Consider the following 17,806-nt stretch of genomic DNA (forward strand, 5'->3'; position numbering starts at 1 on the left):
GGCGTGCTGCGAATCTTCCTTCTATTTTTTCATGTTCATAGATTTTCTTATTAGTTTCGCTGTTCACAGTTCAAACGTATCTTTTGGATGGTCCTACAGTCCCCGTCAGAAGTTTGGTACTAGAAAGCTATAACCATCATGCATATGGTTGCCAAAATATAATAATTTTCTCCCTTTTCGTAATTTTTTTCAGGCTTAAAAGGTAATCTGGTAGACATAAGAATTGTTGTAAAAATCATATTTTCATATCTCTCTATGCTATAAATTTTGCCCTGCTCTATCTACATCCGGTCTCATGTTGATCGGAAGAAGACGTAGCCTGCAGCTGGAGTCCAGCCTTGTTAGCTTTGGCCCGCTCCCGACGTCACAAGCCGCCTAGCGACGGGGAGCGGGCCAATGCTAAGAAGGCTGGACTCCAGGCTAAGGTAGACGCGCTCTGCTGTCCGCTCTCTTCCTGTGCATTAAGTCGACAGGTGGGAGCAACCCTAAACATGTAAGAGACAAACAAAAATAAGTTTTCTTTGTGGGTTCATCCTGCTTCGAATGGGTAATGATTCTAGTAAATACATGTAGTTATTTCTAACACATGATATTGTTCACAGTTGACACGTACATGAAAACAGTGCTAGTACTGTGTCAAACATCTTTGCGTATTTCCTTAGTTGTGAAACAGTAAAGAATTAATGATACATTGCATTTCGAGGGTTATTTGGTTTCATTTTTAGTGGTTTGAACATTTTCTGACCTAAATAATTTCATCTCATTCATTCATTCACTCATTCGTTATTTCCTTCATTCACCTCGTCCACTTGTCGTCCGGTGGGCGTGCTATACGTCTACTTTTACCCCGACACCGTCCTGGCGATTTCTCTGCCGCCTGGATAGCCTCATCGCTTTCTCATGCAGCTGTCGTCCTGTCCCAGTCCGACGTTGGTATCCGTCACCCCTCTCTAGCTCATACGGGCCAACATCGGGGTGCCACTGTCTTCAGTGTGGGCCGCTTCATGCTGGGTTTTGCAGACATGTCAGGACGGCGTTTCACTCTACGATCTTACTACTAGCGCCACCATCCGACGGGCGTAGGTAGTGGAACATCACGCCCTGTGTTGTGTGAGTGGACGGTTTTCAGAGCCAATGACAGCTGTTTTCAACTGTGATTTATACCCGTGTAAAGACAGATCTGTCTGTTTGTCTCTGTGCATGGCGCTTAGTACCAGGGACAGGTCTGTTTACCTTGTGTGGATGGTGTCCAGCCGTACAGGTCTGAAGGCAAATGTGTGGATGGTGTTCAGCACCAGAGACAGGTCTATTAGCAAGCATGTGGTTGATGTCCAGCACCAGTTTTTTCCCAGTATGTAGTAGTGTTAAGCACCGTGGACAGGTCAGTTAGCTAATATGTGGTCGGTGTTCAGCACCAAGAACAGGTCTGTTGGCCTGTGTGTTGATGGTGTTCAGCACCAGGGACAGGTCTGTTGGCCAGTGTGTGAATGGTGTTCAGCACCAAGGACAGGTCTATTGGCCAGTGTGTGGATGGTGTTCAGCACCAAGGACAGGTCTATTGGCCAGTGTGTGGATGGTGTTCAGCACCGGGTCTGTTGCTAGTGTGTGGATAAGGTTGTGCACCAGGGACAGGTATGTTTTCCAATGTGTGGATGGTGATCACCACCAGGGAAGAACTACTAATCTGGTTGTGGTTCAGTATCAGGGACATTTCATTGGCTTTGCCACCCCCCCCCCCATCTGTAGTTCAGCCATGTCCTGCTCATTACCTTATATTACCCAAAGCCTCACCATGTGCAAAATGTATAAAGGCTGATAAAATGGTAAACACAGACTAATGATGTATGCATAGATTTCCTTTTAATCCTTTTCCAGGCCTTGAGTCTTACACAATTTCAAATAAAGGATGGCAAAATAAAGATACATCTCAGGGGTATCTGAATATATTAAGCTGCATGCAGAAGCAATCAGCAAAGCCTCAATTCCTGGCCAATATCACATTAGGAACAGACACACTGACTTGCTACCTCACATCTAATTGAGTCAACTCTAGTGCAATTGAATACACATCACTTTTTTTCTGATGTCAGAATCAAATAGAAACACCCTTACTCACCACCACTAGCATTACTTGGCTGATTTCCTATAATCGTAAAAGAATTATTTAATATATCCAGCCATTGTTGTAACAGTAAGAATGCTGTAACACATATTTTCTACAATAAATACTTTGCTTAGCAGTATGATGCAACAACAATCTTTACAAACAGGAAGACAGAAAACTTAAGATAAAATTAAGACTAGAACAACACTTGTTCAAATCAAATAAAATGCTGCTCTAAAAACAAAGATGAAAATCAAAAACTTCGCAGGAATCGTAGTTGCACTGAAATAACTGTATAAAGTATAAAACTATTCCCAATATTTGTCTGTAATTGGAACATGTAGGTGAAAACAGCAGTGTTGTCAAGCTCCGAGAATTGCTGTTCTTTCAACCCAACATGAAAAGATACTTGACTTTGTGGTCTGACTCTCTCACAGAATGTTGGCAAGTTCAATACTAGTACACGCTTTTGTTTGTCTACTAGTATGTCTTTATCATCCATAATTCACAAAATCCTTCATTTATGAACACCATCCTTTTTGCTAGAATTGACATTTACATTTACCAATACAACTATTTACAGCTAAGAAAGAACTTTCAAAAATGTGCAAAATGCAAATTTTACCCTCATGAATTTTCCATCTCTTGATATTCAACCATACAAATGTATATAAGTTCACTTGGTTACAGCAAGACAATACAACAGAGAAACATGAGAAACTTCAGAGAAACTAAGTTGATATTTCACATTGTACTACAATATACACCATGTACATTATGTACTGTACTGCTGCCAAACATACTTCATCATACTTTGCAACAAAGATTTCTTTCACTCAATGCATTGCTTGAAAAGTAAAAAACATGAACATTGCACTGAACAGTATAAATATGATATCTCATAGTCTAGAACCAAGAAAACTTGGAGGAAGGTTAATCATAGAGCAGGGTGACGTCATCTCAGGATGCACTTAAGCATGCAAAACATAATGCATAAGCATGGAGCAGTTCATAGGCCAAGACTGTTTAGTACTACCATGCTAGAATTGGTATGGGTGGCATCACTGAAAATGTTCTCTGTGTATGTTAACATGCTGTCCAACAGCACCTTCTGATTAAGATTTGCTATCAATGACTCCAAAGTTAAACATACTATTTTCTCTTAAAAGTATAAATAAGCTGTCAAGTTCTCTATAAACTGTGTTATAGAAGCACATCCACAGAAACTTTGAGCAGAATTCAAAATTACCCAAAAAGGAATTACCAATAATCATTTTCAAAATCTTGCATTACACAAAATTTCAATGTTGAGGATGCCTTAAATGATAGTTTCTACAACTAATTGTTGTTTTTCTTTCAACAAAACTATGTGATTGTTTGCCACATACCTTGGATTGTACAAATCTTTTTTATACCCCTTTCATAAGTTTTATTTATCTCAATACCATTACTCCATTCAGTCATACAATGTGTAAATACCTTCCTGTATACCCTCCCCAGTTTTATAAATGGACTGAGTGAAGTCTTGAGCAATAGGTGAGAAGGATTTGAAGCTTGCCTGAACAGCCATCAATATTATCATCATCATCATCATCATCAACAACTTCTCTCGTGTCAACTGCCAACATCACTTTACTTGTTTCTAATTATCAGAGGTAGTCTGGGACTCCAGAATATTCAGGAATAAAATCATTAACACAATAGAAACTCTCAAAATATACCGTCATTGACAATCAAGGTGCTATACAGTTGCTATTGGATTGGTTAGCAGCAACAGCCCAATCAGATGGTATCTTTGCTATTATTCACCAAATCATTCACAAAAATCACAGAGATGGCAAAATTCAGTCTGTGAAAACATAAAATACTTTGAATGATTTGTTGGTTACAGAAAAAAATCAACAGAACAGTTCAAATGCATGGCACCCCAAAGATAAAAAGAACTGAACTGTACTTTGCAAGTACCCTTCCTTTGACCCAGTGCTGCCGTCACACATGCGAAATTACGTGTCTACAGCACTTGGGTCAGATAGCTGATGAAGACTGAGTCGAAAATTCAGGTGAGTGGATTTTTTTAGTTGGAGAAAAGTTTATTTCTCATTAAAGTATCCTTCCTGTATCCTTCCTGAAGTTGAACTAAATTGTTTCGTATAATAGTAAAATATTTAAACAGCCAAAAGTAAACCACTATGAACTACATAGTTTTGTAACAATAAGCATTATATATCATACTTCAACTTATATATCATACAATAGTAATACAAACTATACAAAAGTTGTAGAGAGGCAAAATTACAGAGGAAAAAGCAGCTGGTTTCATGGGGTTTTCTGAGACTCTACATGAGCTGACATGTGATGGGATATCTTAGTTTCATGTGTTCAGCCCCCTTGATGTTGAGGGTGTGTATGGAGTAGTGGTAGATAACATCTGGTACGGTGTCAAACGGTTTGCTGCACTCCCCTAAGATGTATTTCAGGTCCACATTGTGTGCTATCTTCATGTGCATAAAACCCTTGGCACTCCTACAGAAAAGGAATACATCAGAATATATTGGTTTAATAGGCCGATTACTACATCATGTATCTGATTGTCTTATCATGTAGTGTGTTAAAGCACTGACGTCCAAAGATACATTTTTGAAAAGTACACAGCTTTTAACTGGAACAACAAACAAACATAGAAACAGACCATAAAAATTGTGCTGACACATCAGCAAATTATTTGCTACTTCAAAGCCTAACCTTCAATGCTGCCATGCCTTTTTGTCTGGTACATTTAGTGGGAATGTTTGTTCATCTAACATTGATATAACCCCCGCTATCTCCACTTGAAACTAACTGTGTGGATGCTGCTAGAATTCTGGTCAAGTGGTTACCATTCTCCCCCAAAACGTCAAAGAAAGAAACAATCTGGTCTTACTTCATGGATAAGGAAAAGTTGGTTCGGGAGCTTTCGCTGTTCCTGACCAGGAAACTGCACTCCCTACACGAGCGCAGAATGTTCTCCGCGTCTACTCTGCTAATGGACCCATGGTACCACCTGTGTGGAAAACATAAGCACTCTCATTGGAATACACAAATTTAATCATGCATCCAGCCTATGGGGATGAGAAGTAATTATTTCACAGATGAATAATTGCTGTATACACATTCAAGAATCTTAATCATCTCTAAAAATAATAATAAACTCTCTCCCTGTCTGTATAACTTTTTATACTTTTCTCTTTGCATCATCATATATCAACAGCATATGTCAAATCTTCACAGATAGACCAATGAAGGTCAGAGTGTGGACAAATTTGCCAGCAAATTTGTAAAAACAGCTTACCCTTGACTTTCCAGAGGTATAGTTGGATCAATCTCTGACCCCTCATGAGATGGTTTCCTGAATACCGCGGTCTTGCTGAGAGGACTAGCGGTGTTCTCTGGTACTGCAGCCAGCCTCTTGTCTGTTGAAGGTGCGCTGTGGGTTGGTGGGGCCGGGGAGGGCTGCTGTTGGTCCAACTGGGCTGTAAATTCAAATCAGGTTTATGGTCAATAGATATCTTATAACTAGCCTGTGTTTACACAAGCTCTCGCTGGCGGAGGTTAATGACCCCCACCAGTGCGGCTACAGTCGGGCCAGCCGCTAGGAGCGCAATCTAGTAAGTAGTAAGTCTAATCTTACTACATGCTGATAGCCCTTTCTATCACACTTGTCTATAACCAAAGATTTATAAAATCACTTACAACCATAGCTGGGAGCTGAGAGTGTAGAAAGCATATTCTACATTGTATATGTTATCTATGGATGGAATGACATGCTATTCAGTCCACTAAAAACTACAGGCCAGGAAAATGATTCTTTGTCACACGCTTTATCCTGTAATTCCTTACTCTCCAAGCAGAGGAAGCGTTCCGGCAGGTTTTCTACGTGTTTTTAGGCGTTTTTGTCGGGCTTTAAAGCTTTAAAGCCCGACAAAAACACCTAAAAACACGTAAAAAAACTTACCAGAACCCTTCCTCTGCTTGGAGAGTAGTAATTCCTTCTAATAGGTTCTGTTTGTTTTAATACCAAACCGTGCTGATTAGCATGACTGCTACAATGACTGATATAGAGGTCAGTTAAGTATGTACATGAGACAGTTACCTCCATGAGCAAGAAAGTATACGACAGGAGGTTTCAGTCTCATCACATTGACTGCACATTGGGGTGATGGGGATAACGGAGATGAAAAGGGAAACAGATAGAAGAGAAGGGCATAGTTGCTTGTAGCAAAGAACAAAAATTACTAGTATACAGAGGTTATATCTAAAGAAATCAAAAGCACATTGGGAATAAAGCCTTGCTGGATGGCAAGTATGAAAACATAGTTTTATTGTGTGTCATTGGAAGAATGCAAGAGTCAAAACCTATGTCAGAATCAGCATATAAATCAAACTTATGTCCTCAAGGTAACCTTTACTTTGCAGTGCCCTCGGAGGGTGATAATCAATTTATCCATCATGCAACTTTGCACTACTTTTGTAAATGTGTGATCCCAAACAAGATTCATTAGACAATATTTCTGGCAGGGCATTTTCTCTTCAATCCGATTTATGCTGGGTAATCTTGTTAGTTCAGCAAAGTCAATACCTTTTAGATGTTACTAAATAAGTCTGGTACCGGGCACATCGTACCATCTATTATCAATTACACGCCAAAGTCACACCGGACTGTCAGGGGTTGGACGTTTGGTTTTGAGGGAGAAGACATGCTGAACATTTTCATACCAAAATCTTATTAGATTGAAGATGACATCTTGCACTTTCTCTGCAAGCCTTGATCTTTATGTGCAAGCTCTTTGTAAGGGCTCAACAGTTTATGTGGAATAATCTTAGTCTTTCATGTTTTTAAATGATCTACATCATTCAGCAGTGATGGCGTCTTTTGACCTGTGACATTTTCATGACCCTGGTCTACGGGGCAATACAGGAGAATGACATTACAGTGCTGTATTGTATAAAATTTTATCTTTACTTAAATTTTCCAGTAGAGTAGAGTAAAATGTCACAGTGTCATAACCTACAGGCTATGGTATTTCTTCCTCACTTACACGTTACATCTGATGCTACCTTCTATCATGTGATCTTCATCTCTGTCGGCGCATATGATTAGGACAACAATTGGCTTTAGTGTGAAATTGATCAAAATTGGTAGTGTCTGTCTAAAACCCCATTCTTCTTTTCAGCAACAGCTCTGAGCATGTATGTCATCAGACGCACGACATAATCATGTTTCCCGGGAAGAAACAGCCAGATGTAATTATGCTGGAAAATTTGAAAGCGACGTGTGGGTGTTTAGACATATTAATCTGAGTAAGGTAGTAAAGCTAGACATTCCACACGTGAGTTGGATATGCATGTATGTGCTGAACAGCTCTAGGCATATTGGTAAACCCCATCAAGGACGGAGACCTCCAGCAATATAGACATGAAATAAAAAGATAAAAGCACAGAGCTTTTTAGATATATTGTAATAGAATAACTAACTAAAATACTCTCATCTGTATGATTACGTGATTTAAAGTGCTAAAGGGCATCTAAATATACTTCGAAATTTTCACGAACATCCCTAAACTTGTGTCCACATTTGCCCATGCTTTCCCAGACCTTACAAGCCTTTGCGGTTTATGTAATATTTTGCAATCATACTACATTGTTTTATTTCAAATCAACATGTGACAATCATTTTGCAACTTGTCTTCCTACATTCCTCAAAAAAATTATTAGCTTTTATTTAAGAGAAAGCGTTTATTTACATGTAGATGCCAGCAATATCAGTAAAGAGAGAGACAGAGACACACAGAGTACCTGGTCTGTGGCGGCACCTTTTTCTGTATACTTTAGTGGAAAGGAGGAGAGATGGCAGTCACACACACACACACAAACACACACAGAAAGAAGAAAGAACGTGAGAAACGGAGGTAGAAAAAAGAGGCTAGAGTAGTGAAAATTGTGTGACTGAGCTGCAACACGTTTCTGAATGCTTTAAACATCAAAGTGTCACAGGCCGGCCAGCCTTTACCAAACTTGATTTAGAATGTAGAAAGATGCACTCATGCTCATGAGACTTAAACAGAATACATGACCTCCTTCTTTGACTATCAGAGTTATAGAAAAGACACGGAGAGAATAACCTCAAGAAAGGAGCAGGACAGCACACTTACACACAAGAATGTTACATGGAATTGTACACTTGTAGTGATATTGCTGCATTATATTCTAGGCTTCAAGCATAGGCTTCAAGTATAGTTGCGTAATTCTACCTACTGACCCTTTTGTAAGAAGAAGCTACAGTTTACACAGATCTATTGTCAAATGCACTTATGTCAATTACATTCTTCGTGCAAACATAGCTTTCTTCATTTTGATCCAAACTTGGCTTTCTTCATTTTGAAACAGCTATGTCCATTGTACTTCACACAAAAAATTCATGAAAATGTGCAATAACCTAAGTGAAGGAAAAGATGGAATACCTGCAAATGCTTGAGACAGTCTCTCTTTGGAGGACCACTCCCATGGTTGATCGTAATCCTCTGCTGGTCTGGTGTCCTCATCTGGCTGCTGCTGCTGCTGTTGTTGTTGTTTCAACTGTGTTTCTTTTGCCTTTTCTAGTTCCCTGGCTAACCTGGCCTGGTGTGTGTCTGTATCCTCCGCCTCCGGAGCGCTCGGCTCGTAGGGGTCCTCGTATAGCGCTGAGTCGTTGCTGCTGCTGTCACTGTCGGGGGTGCTGGAGCGATGTGTTTCCTCCTTGGCCTCCTTATTTTGCTGTATCCTGAGTTCTGAAGTCAGGGATGGGACATTCGGCCGATCGGTTAGGCAACTTAAATTTATCATCCAAGAGACCAAGACATGGTCAATAAGAAAGATAAGAAAAAATAATCATCATACAAACTCATCAACACAATCTTCAAAGAAGGAGTAGACTCTGCATCTACCCTACTAGTACTAGAATCTGCTTGATATCTTTACAATTTTTGCTATCAACTATCCTCTTTTTCTTTCTTTCTTTTCTGTACTTAGCTCCAAGACTACTAGGCAAATGACTTTCATACACACAGGTGTCACACAAATGTTTTCTCCTTTTAAGGAAAAGAACAAGTTGCATAATCGATCTACTGTCTGTAAAACAAGTTCAATATAAAACCAATTTCAAATCATGCAGATCAATATGCATACTACCATACCCTGTGGTTATACTACCGGAACGGTACATGATATATTTCCAGTATTTTTCATTGCGATACCAAGAAGATAACTCATGCCACTCATAACACTGATTACCGGGCAAAGTCGTGACTAAAGATGATTTGATTCCAAGTAACTGCGCCTTAATTTTGCAAACGAGAGTGGTTGATTACTACAAGTGTGTTCCAATCATGTAAGTAATCGTCACTACGGTGCTTTAGTCACAGCAGCTCATCCATCTGATTGAGTGCATGCATTTTGAGAGAGGGGGTTACTAGGAAATGTTCAGGATGTAAGAAACTCCTGCCTGTTTTCCTAGACTCATGTGTAGACAAGCCAAACATGGGCAACATGTCTGACTCAGAGGTCCAGCACTGACCGACTTAGCCAAACATGCACCATGACAATCGGCCAATTTCATGGGTACATGTAAAGCAGGGGGAGCTTGGGAGTTGCTGCTGACAAGGATGGATGTGAAGGGTAGAAAACATTTGATTAACAGTTTCCTGAACTTCTTGTTTGACTATATTATAACAATGATATTGCTATAGCTAAAACCAGAAAGTAGTGGAACAAAACTTTGAGATTTTAGAGAAAAGACTTCAGATGAGATAAGATAAAAGATAAATGAAAAGGAAAAGGGTAAAGAAGAAGAAGAATGCAAGATGGAAAGAGAAACGAACCTTGTATAATTTTCTGTGCATCGTATGGGTCTGAGTAGTTGTTGTAGTCGTCCTCTTTGGGTGGTCGACAGTCAGGAGGCACGTCGTAATCCCTGCTCTCAAGAACCGCTTTTCTGATGTCATAAGGGTCACTGTAGTCATCAAGCACAATGGGCTGGACAAAGAGATTTAAAAAATGCATCATAAAAAATTGAGGAAGAACATAAACATGGAGAGCTACTCTCTCTTTGGTCACTAAGATATGAAATTTAGCAGGGTTTGTAAATGTTGTCAGGAGGCTAGTTCTGTGAGTCCCCTTTCAATGGGTAAAATTTAGGAGCTATTGCTTTCCCTATGCAATGAATCCTATTGTGCAATGAATGGATTCACCAGTTCTCAAGTTTGACAATCTGTTTGAAGATCCTAAAGCTCAACTTGCAGGAAGGCTTAGTATGTACCTAAACCCTTTATAGTGATTTGCAACCTTACCGATTGGAGTTGTACATTATTCATGGAGAAGGAGTTGGTGTTGAGGATATAGAGAGGGAAATAAAGTAAAGATGATTTGATATACCAGGTCTCTGGATGAGCGAAGATCGATATTTGCAACAAGTGCTTGTGCAGACAGAGATTGATCACGGTCTTATAAATTCAATAATTGTCAAAAACCTTGGTATTCAATGTAGATATCCTTGTAAGCACACATAACACCTCACTATAGAGCAATTCAAAGTAACATATAAAAAAAATTACAAAGTATAAAAATACCGTGATGGATTTATGTTTGCAGTTTTTGCGGTGAATGCTTCGCTGCAAACTTTAATCCGTAAAGACGCCGGTGTTTCCATTACTGTACAGTATGTGACTATGCGGAAATGTGAACTTAAAACCACCAGAAACATGGAAACACCCATTTTCTCCTTACCGCGATATCAAATGACAGCAAACCTGAAGATATTTCAATTACAGTATCTTGTACATTACAGTACTTGAGTCAGTAATAAAACCAGTTTGTGTACACTACAGTGTAACAAACATATACCGCAATCCTAATATGACCACAACAGCTGTTCGTGATGAATGCATTACTCCTGTATCTGAATACCACACCTTGAATGGGTCCATTATAAATCTCTGGATGGGATATTGAGTGGACAATTGACCTGATTTTCTGTCATAAATAATCAGCCAGGCTATTAACGGTTAGGACCAGGGAAGCCCTGGGGAAACAACTTGGGCTGATGGGGGAAGTGTCCTGGTATATTTTGATTAAGGAATTCAGACATAAGAAATAAATTATCATCGCTGTTATTTAATTTCTTTATCAAATCTATAGATGGACATACAATAGTATATAGAGATACTAAAGGGGTAAGAAGCGTTGTACAGAATACATTTTTAGTTTCCAGGGAACACAGTTATCTTTGAACAGAATTCATTGATAAAAGTTTAACTACGACCTTTAGCACTCTTGTACAAGGCAGAACTGCTAAAAATACCAAAGCAAGAATAATACATACCAAATACACCTCAGCAGACTAATCAGCTGTACCACTACCAGTAACTTGTTTACTGATCTTTATTTATCTACATACCGCTCTGTATTGAGGTGTTTTTCATCCAAAAAATCAAAAGGGTACTTTGATAAGAACATGTAAGAGCAAAATAATGCCTTTTCTGAACAGGCATATTCTGTTGAGCCATTTTATGAAGAGAAGCTATAGAAAATGATACAACAAAAAGTGGTAAGCACAAAAACAGATGCCTGTGACAAAAATTTAACCTCTTAACCCTTCGGCTAAGACCTCTGTTCAATAGAATAGAATTGAGATAAATCTATCACCTTTAGAGTTATCATAGAACAAACAAAACATAGCCACTTGGTTATGACCTATACAAGGGCTGTTGTATACTGTAGTACAATAGTTCATTTTAGCAATATACCTCTCTCCAGGTCACAGATGTTATGGCCCCGAGCAAAATATGTGGTTTAATTTCATACCTGAGTAAACAGTACTGAGGCACTAGGATTGAGGATAACAAATAATGGCCTCTGGCAGTCTATCATTGAATTTCATACACAAACCTATCTGCAGGAGGGGGGTTGTAGCAGACATGATCATCTGATGAACTGAAACTGACACAAAAAATACAGTATATAGTATATACAGTGAAAAATCACAGACAACTTAGTAGATACATTTATGTTAACTAAATAATGGCACAAATGTCATGGTTCTTTTCAATTTCCTGTATTGTTTTATGCTTTAACAAATCAAAGACATAGCCCCTTTTCGAAGATGTTAATACATATGTTGGTAAACTTGGTATAGAATAATAGAGAACCGTGACTCGATAGGGGAACAAACTTAAACAATATGATAGATGATCTTACAGTGCCATCAAATAATTTAAACCATCATAAATCAAGCATATAGTGCCTTGCAATAACACTACTTAAGCCGCATTTTAAATCCAGTCATTTACGTCAATTTCATCAAACTACCGGTACAGGGATGAACCAGTATGGACAGAAAGAAATGTATATTCCACACTACAAAATGTACCTGTCTCTTAGAAATGTAGTAAATTAGGTTGCAAGTTGAAGTGAAGAGAGAGCCACACAAAACACAACCCCCAGAACTACATCCTAGTACATGTACATGAACAAATCTGTTGCTATACAAAGCAAAAGGGCATGCAGGCCAGACAATAGAGTCTTTTGACCAATGAAGTGCTAGAAACATGTTTCAGATCAGCAGGGGTTTGCCAGCTACAAGATTGAACGTTGAAAGGATGCTTTTGGTCCAACTGAATCCTGACTATACAGGTCACACAAAAGGCACCATGACGAAACACACAGGGAGCCTAGACGTTAAGTACAAGCCAATCAGTTTTATGACTTCCAAAGCATCTGTTATCATGGACCATGGAGTCCGTCCGATTGAAAGAACAAATACACGAGTACATTAAGTAAGGATGTGCATAGCCTTCACTGCCTTTACATTGAAAAGCAGAGTTAGACAAATGCTCCATGTGAATCTAGCAAGATAAATGAAAACGTTGAAGACAACAAATTCTATGAACAGTCTGTACATTCATTGATAGGAGTACTGGAATAGTAAGCACTCTGAGTCTGACTGAGAAAAAAGTACACATCCAGGCAGATTTATAGATAAACACAGTGGCTTCTGAATGATGTGAATTTTGTGAAAATGTAGGTGAGATTATAGGAAGCAACATATCTTAATACACAACAGTAGGGTCTGAAAAGGTATTTGTCTTTAAAATGAGGGTGTGATCATGTTATTTCTGTTCCTTACAATTCATAAGCTATCTATATGACATGTAAAATGGAAGGGCAGTATTTCAACCATTTTACAACGGGACTATGTATTGAAATGTTTTTATCCAATTTCCTCGTATATCATACCGGTATTTGTAGTACATGAAAAGGGTGTAAATGAGCGATGCAGTCCTTGATATGATGCCAGTCTGATTCCAGAGAGCTTCATTTCTGTTGAAAGCGTGAAATTTTAAAGTGTCAATCTTCTCACTGCCCCTCCCCGTCCCCTCCCTTTTCATCATGCCCAGCTGTCCCCAGAGTCATCTTATCCAATCTTCAGCAGTAAAGACATGCTCTGAACCAGAACCATCCAACAGATGGGAGGTAGACAAGCTGGCAAGTAATGGGGAAAACAGCCTTTGGCACAAAAACAATTATATGAATTAGTTGAGTGTCATCATGATAATCAACAGCTAACTTTACAAGTTAGTGTGCTACTCTTGTTGAGTTCTGTTCTGGGTGATGAGAAATATGTTGTGAAGCGTGTGATTGTAGGTTGGTCTGAGCAAGGACCTCCTTGGTCTGAGGTACCTATGCTGTAGTAGGGTGATAAGGCTTTCTTGACAGGTATGATAAGACCCCCAGGATTGGAAAGGAAGAGAACCTGATAAGATTAAGCCTGTGAAAGTCAGCTGAGACCACCCGGATATTTCTGGCTACCTATTCATTTGGTTTTTAAGAAAGGCAATCAAATAACATTCAGGGGTATTGGTTATACAGTATTTCTAGAAAACATTGTGTCAGCTTACTAGAAGCCATAAATAAGAGTGTGGGGGAATTATATATGAGCATGCCAAAACTACCGACCCTTTGCGTAGTGGTGAAAGAGTAAAATGACAGAAATGTTGCAATGCCTTTAGGGAAAAATAAAGAAGCCAGAAAAACAACCTCAGTTCATCTAGAATTCTCTTCATGTACATGTTCATATACTTTGAATGCTAAATATGACCTTAATACAATAATAGTGAAATCAAATCATCAAAATTACAATAATTCTATTTGTTTCATGTTCTTTTGAAAATCACTGTTCAACTTCCAGCCTGCTAAACTAGCAGTTTGGCACCAAATTTGTATTGGTTGTTGGGTTAGGAAGCAAGGAGAATTACTGTGCCCTGCAAAAGGTTCAAACCACACACAGTTGATGACGGCAAATAAACTATGCAAGTCAGCGCAACCAAATTATCTAGGACTTTCAGTCCATGATCTTTTCTCAATATAATTTGGACTCATTGGAATTAAAATTCTCTTCCCTTCAATCTCATCACTTTGTCAGTTTGTGCCATAGACTTCCCTCATTATTTCTGACCATAATCCATCGATTCCCTCTTGGCTCTCATTTTACAGCCAAGAGCGGAGAGGGTCCCCATTGTGCACATGGATTGTGGCTTTAATGTGAAGCTCAATGGCATATTCTGTTATTCATCCTGATCAAATGCAATCAATGGGAGGACCTAGACACCCAGTCTCTCTACCTATTTGTTTAATAAATCCTTGAGACTTGGATGCTAGATGATTTGTCTATGCCAACAGATTGTGTATGAAAGAGGTAGGAACCCATAACAAATACTACTAGACTACTATATCGCCACACATCCTGCAGGGTAAGGAATTCCATTCAACTGTATGCCAGCTTTGAAATGTCTAAATTCTGAGAATCTGAGGTAAAAAAAAACTGCAACATTTCATATTCATCCCTACATGACTTTTGCGGGCCAGCCCAATCAAAATACCCGGGCTGCCAGCAGAAGGTCAGGCGGGGAGGTCTCCATATAAATGTATGACATGCAATTTGTGTTTGATAGCAGCGCAGTGCCAACCGACTGTGATTCAGGCATACATCACGAATGTTCTATACGCTGAATGAAGATTCTATTTTGGGGACCACTGGTCTAGTTGACCTTCTAGTGCTCTCACGTTACCACAGCCCTCTGTCCCAATTACAAATATGAATCGTCCTCTCCTCTCATTCAATACAATTTGCAAAGGGCAGTGATTACAGCAGAATCACTTTGTTAATTATTTAGAGGCAGATCACAATATATTGGTCAGGTCATCAAATCAGGGGTAAAAGACAATCCATCCGGTCTGATGCTTTCCACGGCCCAAGTCACAGAGACTGAGTGAGCAATATCAGTGACCAATACATTTAAATTCAAGGGGCAGAAAGCAAAGTAGCTCACTCTACATTGAAAAAATTCACAGGTATTTTTCTTTCACTTATAAGATGTTATCAAGACAAAAGCAATGCTGAGAATTTTGCTATAGATATAAAATGTACATGTTGATTGAAATTTTAATCTTATAACATTGCTGCCAATTTTGCAAGGATGACGATCTCTCGGAAGAATGAACAGGGGAACTTCCTCCCAAGCTTATCAATACCAGAACACACAGCTGGTAATGCTATCTATATCAAAACCTTGTTGAAGTTGTTCCAAAGCCAAGACAGTAAGAGCAAATTGTGCACATATTCTTCCTAAGCAAACTACTCAAGGGGTTGATGTACATATACGTATCTCCATCCTGAGAAACTTGTAACATCCATGATGTTTCAATATATACGATTCACATAAATGATTAAGGGATGATGTGGTCTTAACCAATTACCTAGAATAGGTCTACAGATTTGTCTAATGAGCTTACTACATGGGATAAGCAGATTAACTTGCCAGTACAACTTAAGTGATAAAATATGTCTACAAGGATAAACATTTTGTGGATAGACCCTTTATCATAAGGCCTTTAACTGAAAAGGCCTCACACTGCTTCTAGGAAACAATTCACTTGTTGAGTTGAAACACATGAGATTTCCACTGTTGTTTGACTGAGGGGAAACACAAATTTGTCAAAGGAAACAATTCCACAAATACTTCAATAGATGGTCAACAAGGGACGCATCATACAACAATCAAATATGTGCCTATCAACACCTTTGTACTTTTGTGTGCACACCACAGCTGATATTTCTAATACTAAATACCAGAAGTTTTACCTCTACAGTCCTGCTTTTGACATCTTTTTGACATTACCATTTACCAACTACTGACAAGTGAAGACATCAAAGCCAGACATATGTTGACAGAGATGATGTTTGGGGGAGGACGTCCTGATATAGGAAAACATCCCTGTGGATGATTGACATCTTGCTGTGACAAGAGGGGAAACATGAGAGCAGGGAGGAACAGATAGGATTAAAGCCTGCTGCCTGACTACACAAGACATAGATTGCCCTCTTTTGAAGATAATCCACCATAACTTTTATGGGATTAGCCAGACAAGCACAAATTTAACATTTTCACCTTTGGGCATTTTTTCCACAATTAAGATTTATTCAAAACACTGTTGTGTGTTGTTTTTCTAGACAATATGAATTTATGTAAACTTATTCTTTTGTTGTCCACTACAGTAAAACAAATGCTTATCAAACTTTTACAAACGCTCATTAGCTTAAAGATCGGACACAAACTAGAATCAGACACCCAGGCTCTAACTATAATTCCTTTTGGGGGTGGCTGTCAACACCACAGTTGTGTTTGCTATCTAACAAAGACTTTGGCTGCTGTTGGCTTTGATTAGCCAGCTACCGCAGCAGATGCCTGTCTCCAACCTAAAGCCGTCTGTTGTGACACAAATGAATGCAGACAAATCCCAAATCCTTGTCATTATAGGCACACTTCGGGTAGAGACCAACAGAAGGGGTTGCTGTTCCTTTACTTTCACACAACATTTCGGAATCAATTTAAAAGGCGAGGCACAGCTTTCTGTTTATCGCAAAGGGAGCGGCACGATGTGCATATTTACACTGCATACTAAACACTGACAAGCCGAAGAGAAAGTGAATGTAGGGTCATATATTTTTCTGGTTGCTCAGACAGCCATGTAGGGTCCTAAAGCGAATTGTGACAGCAAAAAAATTACAGCTTAGACAATCGTCATGTTTACTGACACCGCCTGAACGTTGTAAACATCACGAAATTTGGAAGCTTTGTTTACCTTCATAGGTTTGGACACGTGCGTGGTTTCCGCGGTGCTGTGGAGGTTTTCTGCCGACTTTTTGATGACGCCGTCACTGCCACTACCACAGCTGGACACGGAGTAACTACTGTCACTCTTACTGCTGCCCGTTCTTGTCGGAGGCGTGGAGTGGTGCCCGACACCACCGTCCCCTCCAGACGACTTCCTGCGCGCCGCATCCCCTCCTTCGGACACGGCGGTGTAAGTCCCCGGTACTGCGTCCGCGGGGTCGGCGTAATTGTCGTCGTCTGAGTCTCCTCCCGATAACCTGGGTCCAACTCTAGGTTTCGCGGAGTTTTCGTCGTAGTAGTCGGGACGTGGAGGCTGTGGCGGCGGCTTTTTCCCGACCCCCAGACCCAGATGTTTCAGCAACTTAGCCATGATTCTTGTGACTTGCTTCCTGTTCGACACAGTGCACACTGGGAAGGGTCCTCTCGTCCTCAGGGCTTTCAGTAACGATCCTGGGTACGA

General features: G+C 39.6%; 1 protein-coding gene across 1 annotated transcript; it reads right to left on the reverse strand.

Annotated features, from left to right (window-relative positions):
* Positions 1-1,843: 1,843 nt before the first annotated feature.
* Positions 1,844-17,767, reverse strand: LOC136426657 (SH2 domain-containing adapter protein F-like). Its single transcript, XM_066415384.1, has 6 exons — positions 17,315-17,767; positions 9,997-10,150; positions 8,602-8,907; positions 5,433-5,613; positions 5,025-5,144; positions 1,844-4,627 (listed from the first exon to the last, which is right to left on the reverse strand). The coding sequence occupies exons 1-6, from the start codon at positions 17,714-17,716 to the stop codon at positions 4,441-4,443; spliced, it is 1,350 nt and encodes a 449-aa protein (XP_066271481.1). The 5' UTR covers positions 17,717-17,767; the 3' UTR covers positions 1,844-4,440.
* Between the last annotated feature and the right edge of the window lie 39 nt (positions 17,768-17,806).

This window comes from Branchiostoma lanceolatum, chromosome 2 (assembly GCF_035083965.1).
Source record: "Branchiostoma lanceolatum isolate klBraLanc5 chromosome 2, klBraLanc5.hap2, whole genome shotgun sequence".
NCBI classification, from domain to species: domain Eukaryota; kingdom Metazoa; phylum Chordata; class Leptocardii; order Amphioxiformes; family Branchiostomatidae; genus Branchiostoma; species Branchiostoma lanceolatum.

Excerpts from the sequence above, each read along its gene's own strand:
- LOC136426657 (XM_066415384.1), bottom strand. The coding sequence starts at position 17,716 with ATGGCTAAGTTGCTGAAACATCTGGGTCTGGGGGTCGGGAAAAAGCCG. Across the intron at positions 8,908-9,996 it reads TGCACAGAAAATTATACAAG|AACTCAGGATACAGCAAAAT; the intron begins GTTCGTTTCTCT and ends CCCTGACTTCAG. Across the intron at positions 4,628-5,024 it reads AACTTTTCCTTATCCATGAA|GAGTGCCAAGGGTTTTATGC; the intron begins GTAAGACCAGAT and ends CCTTTTCTGTAG.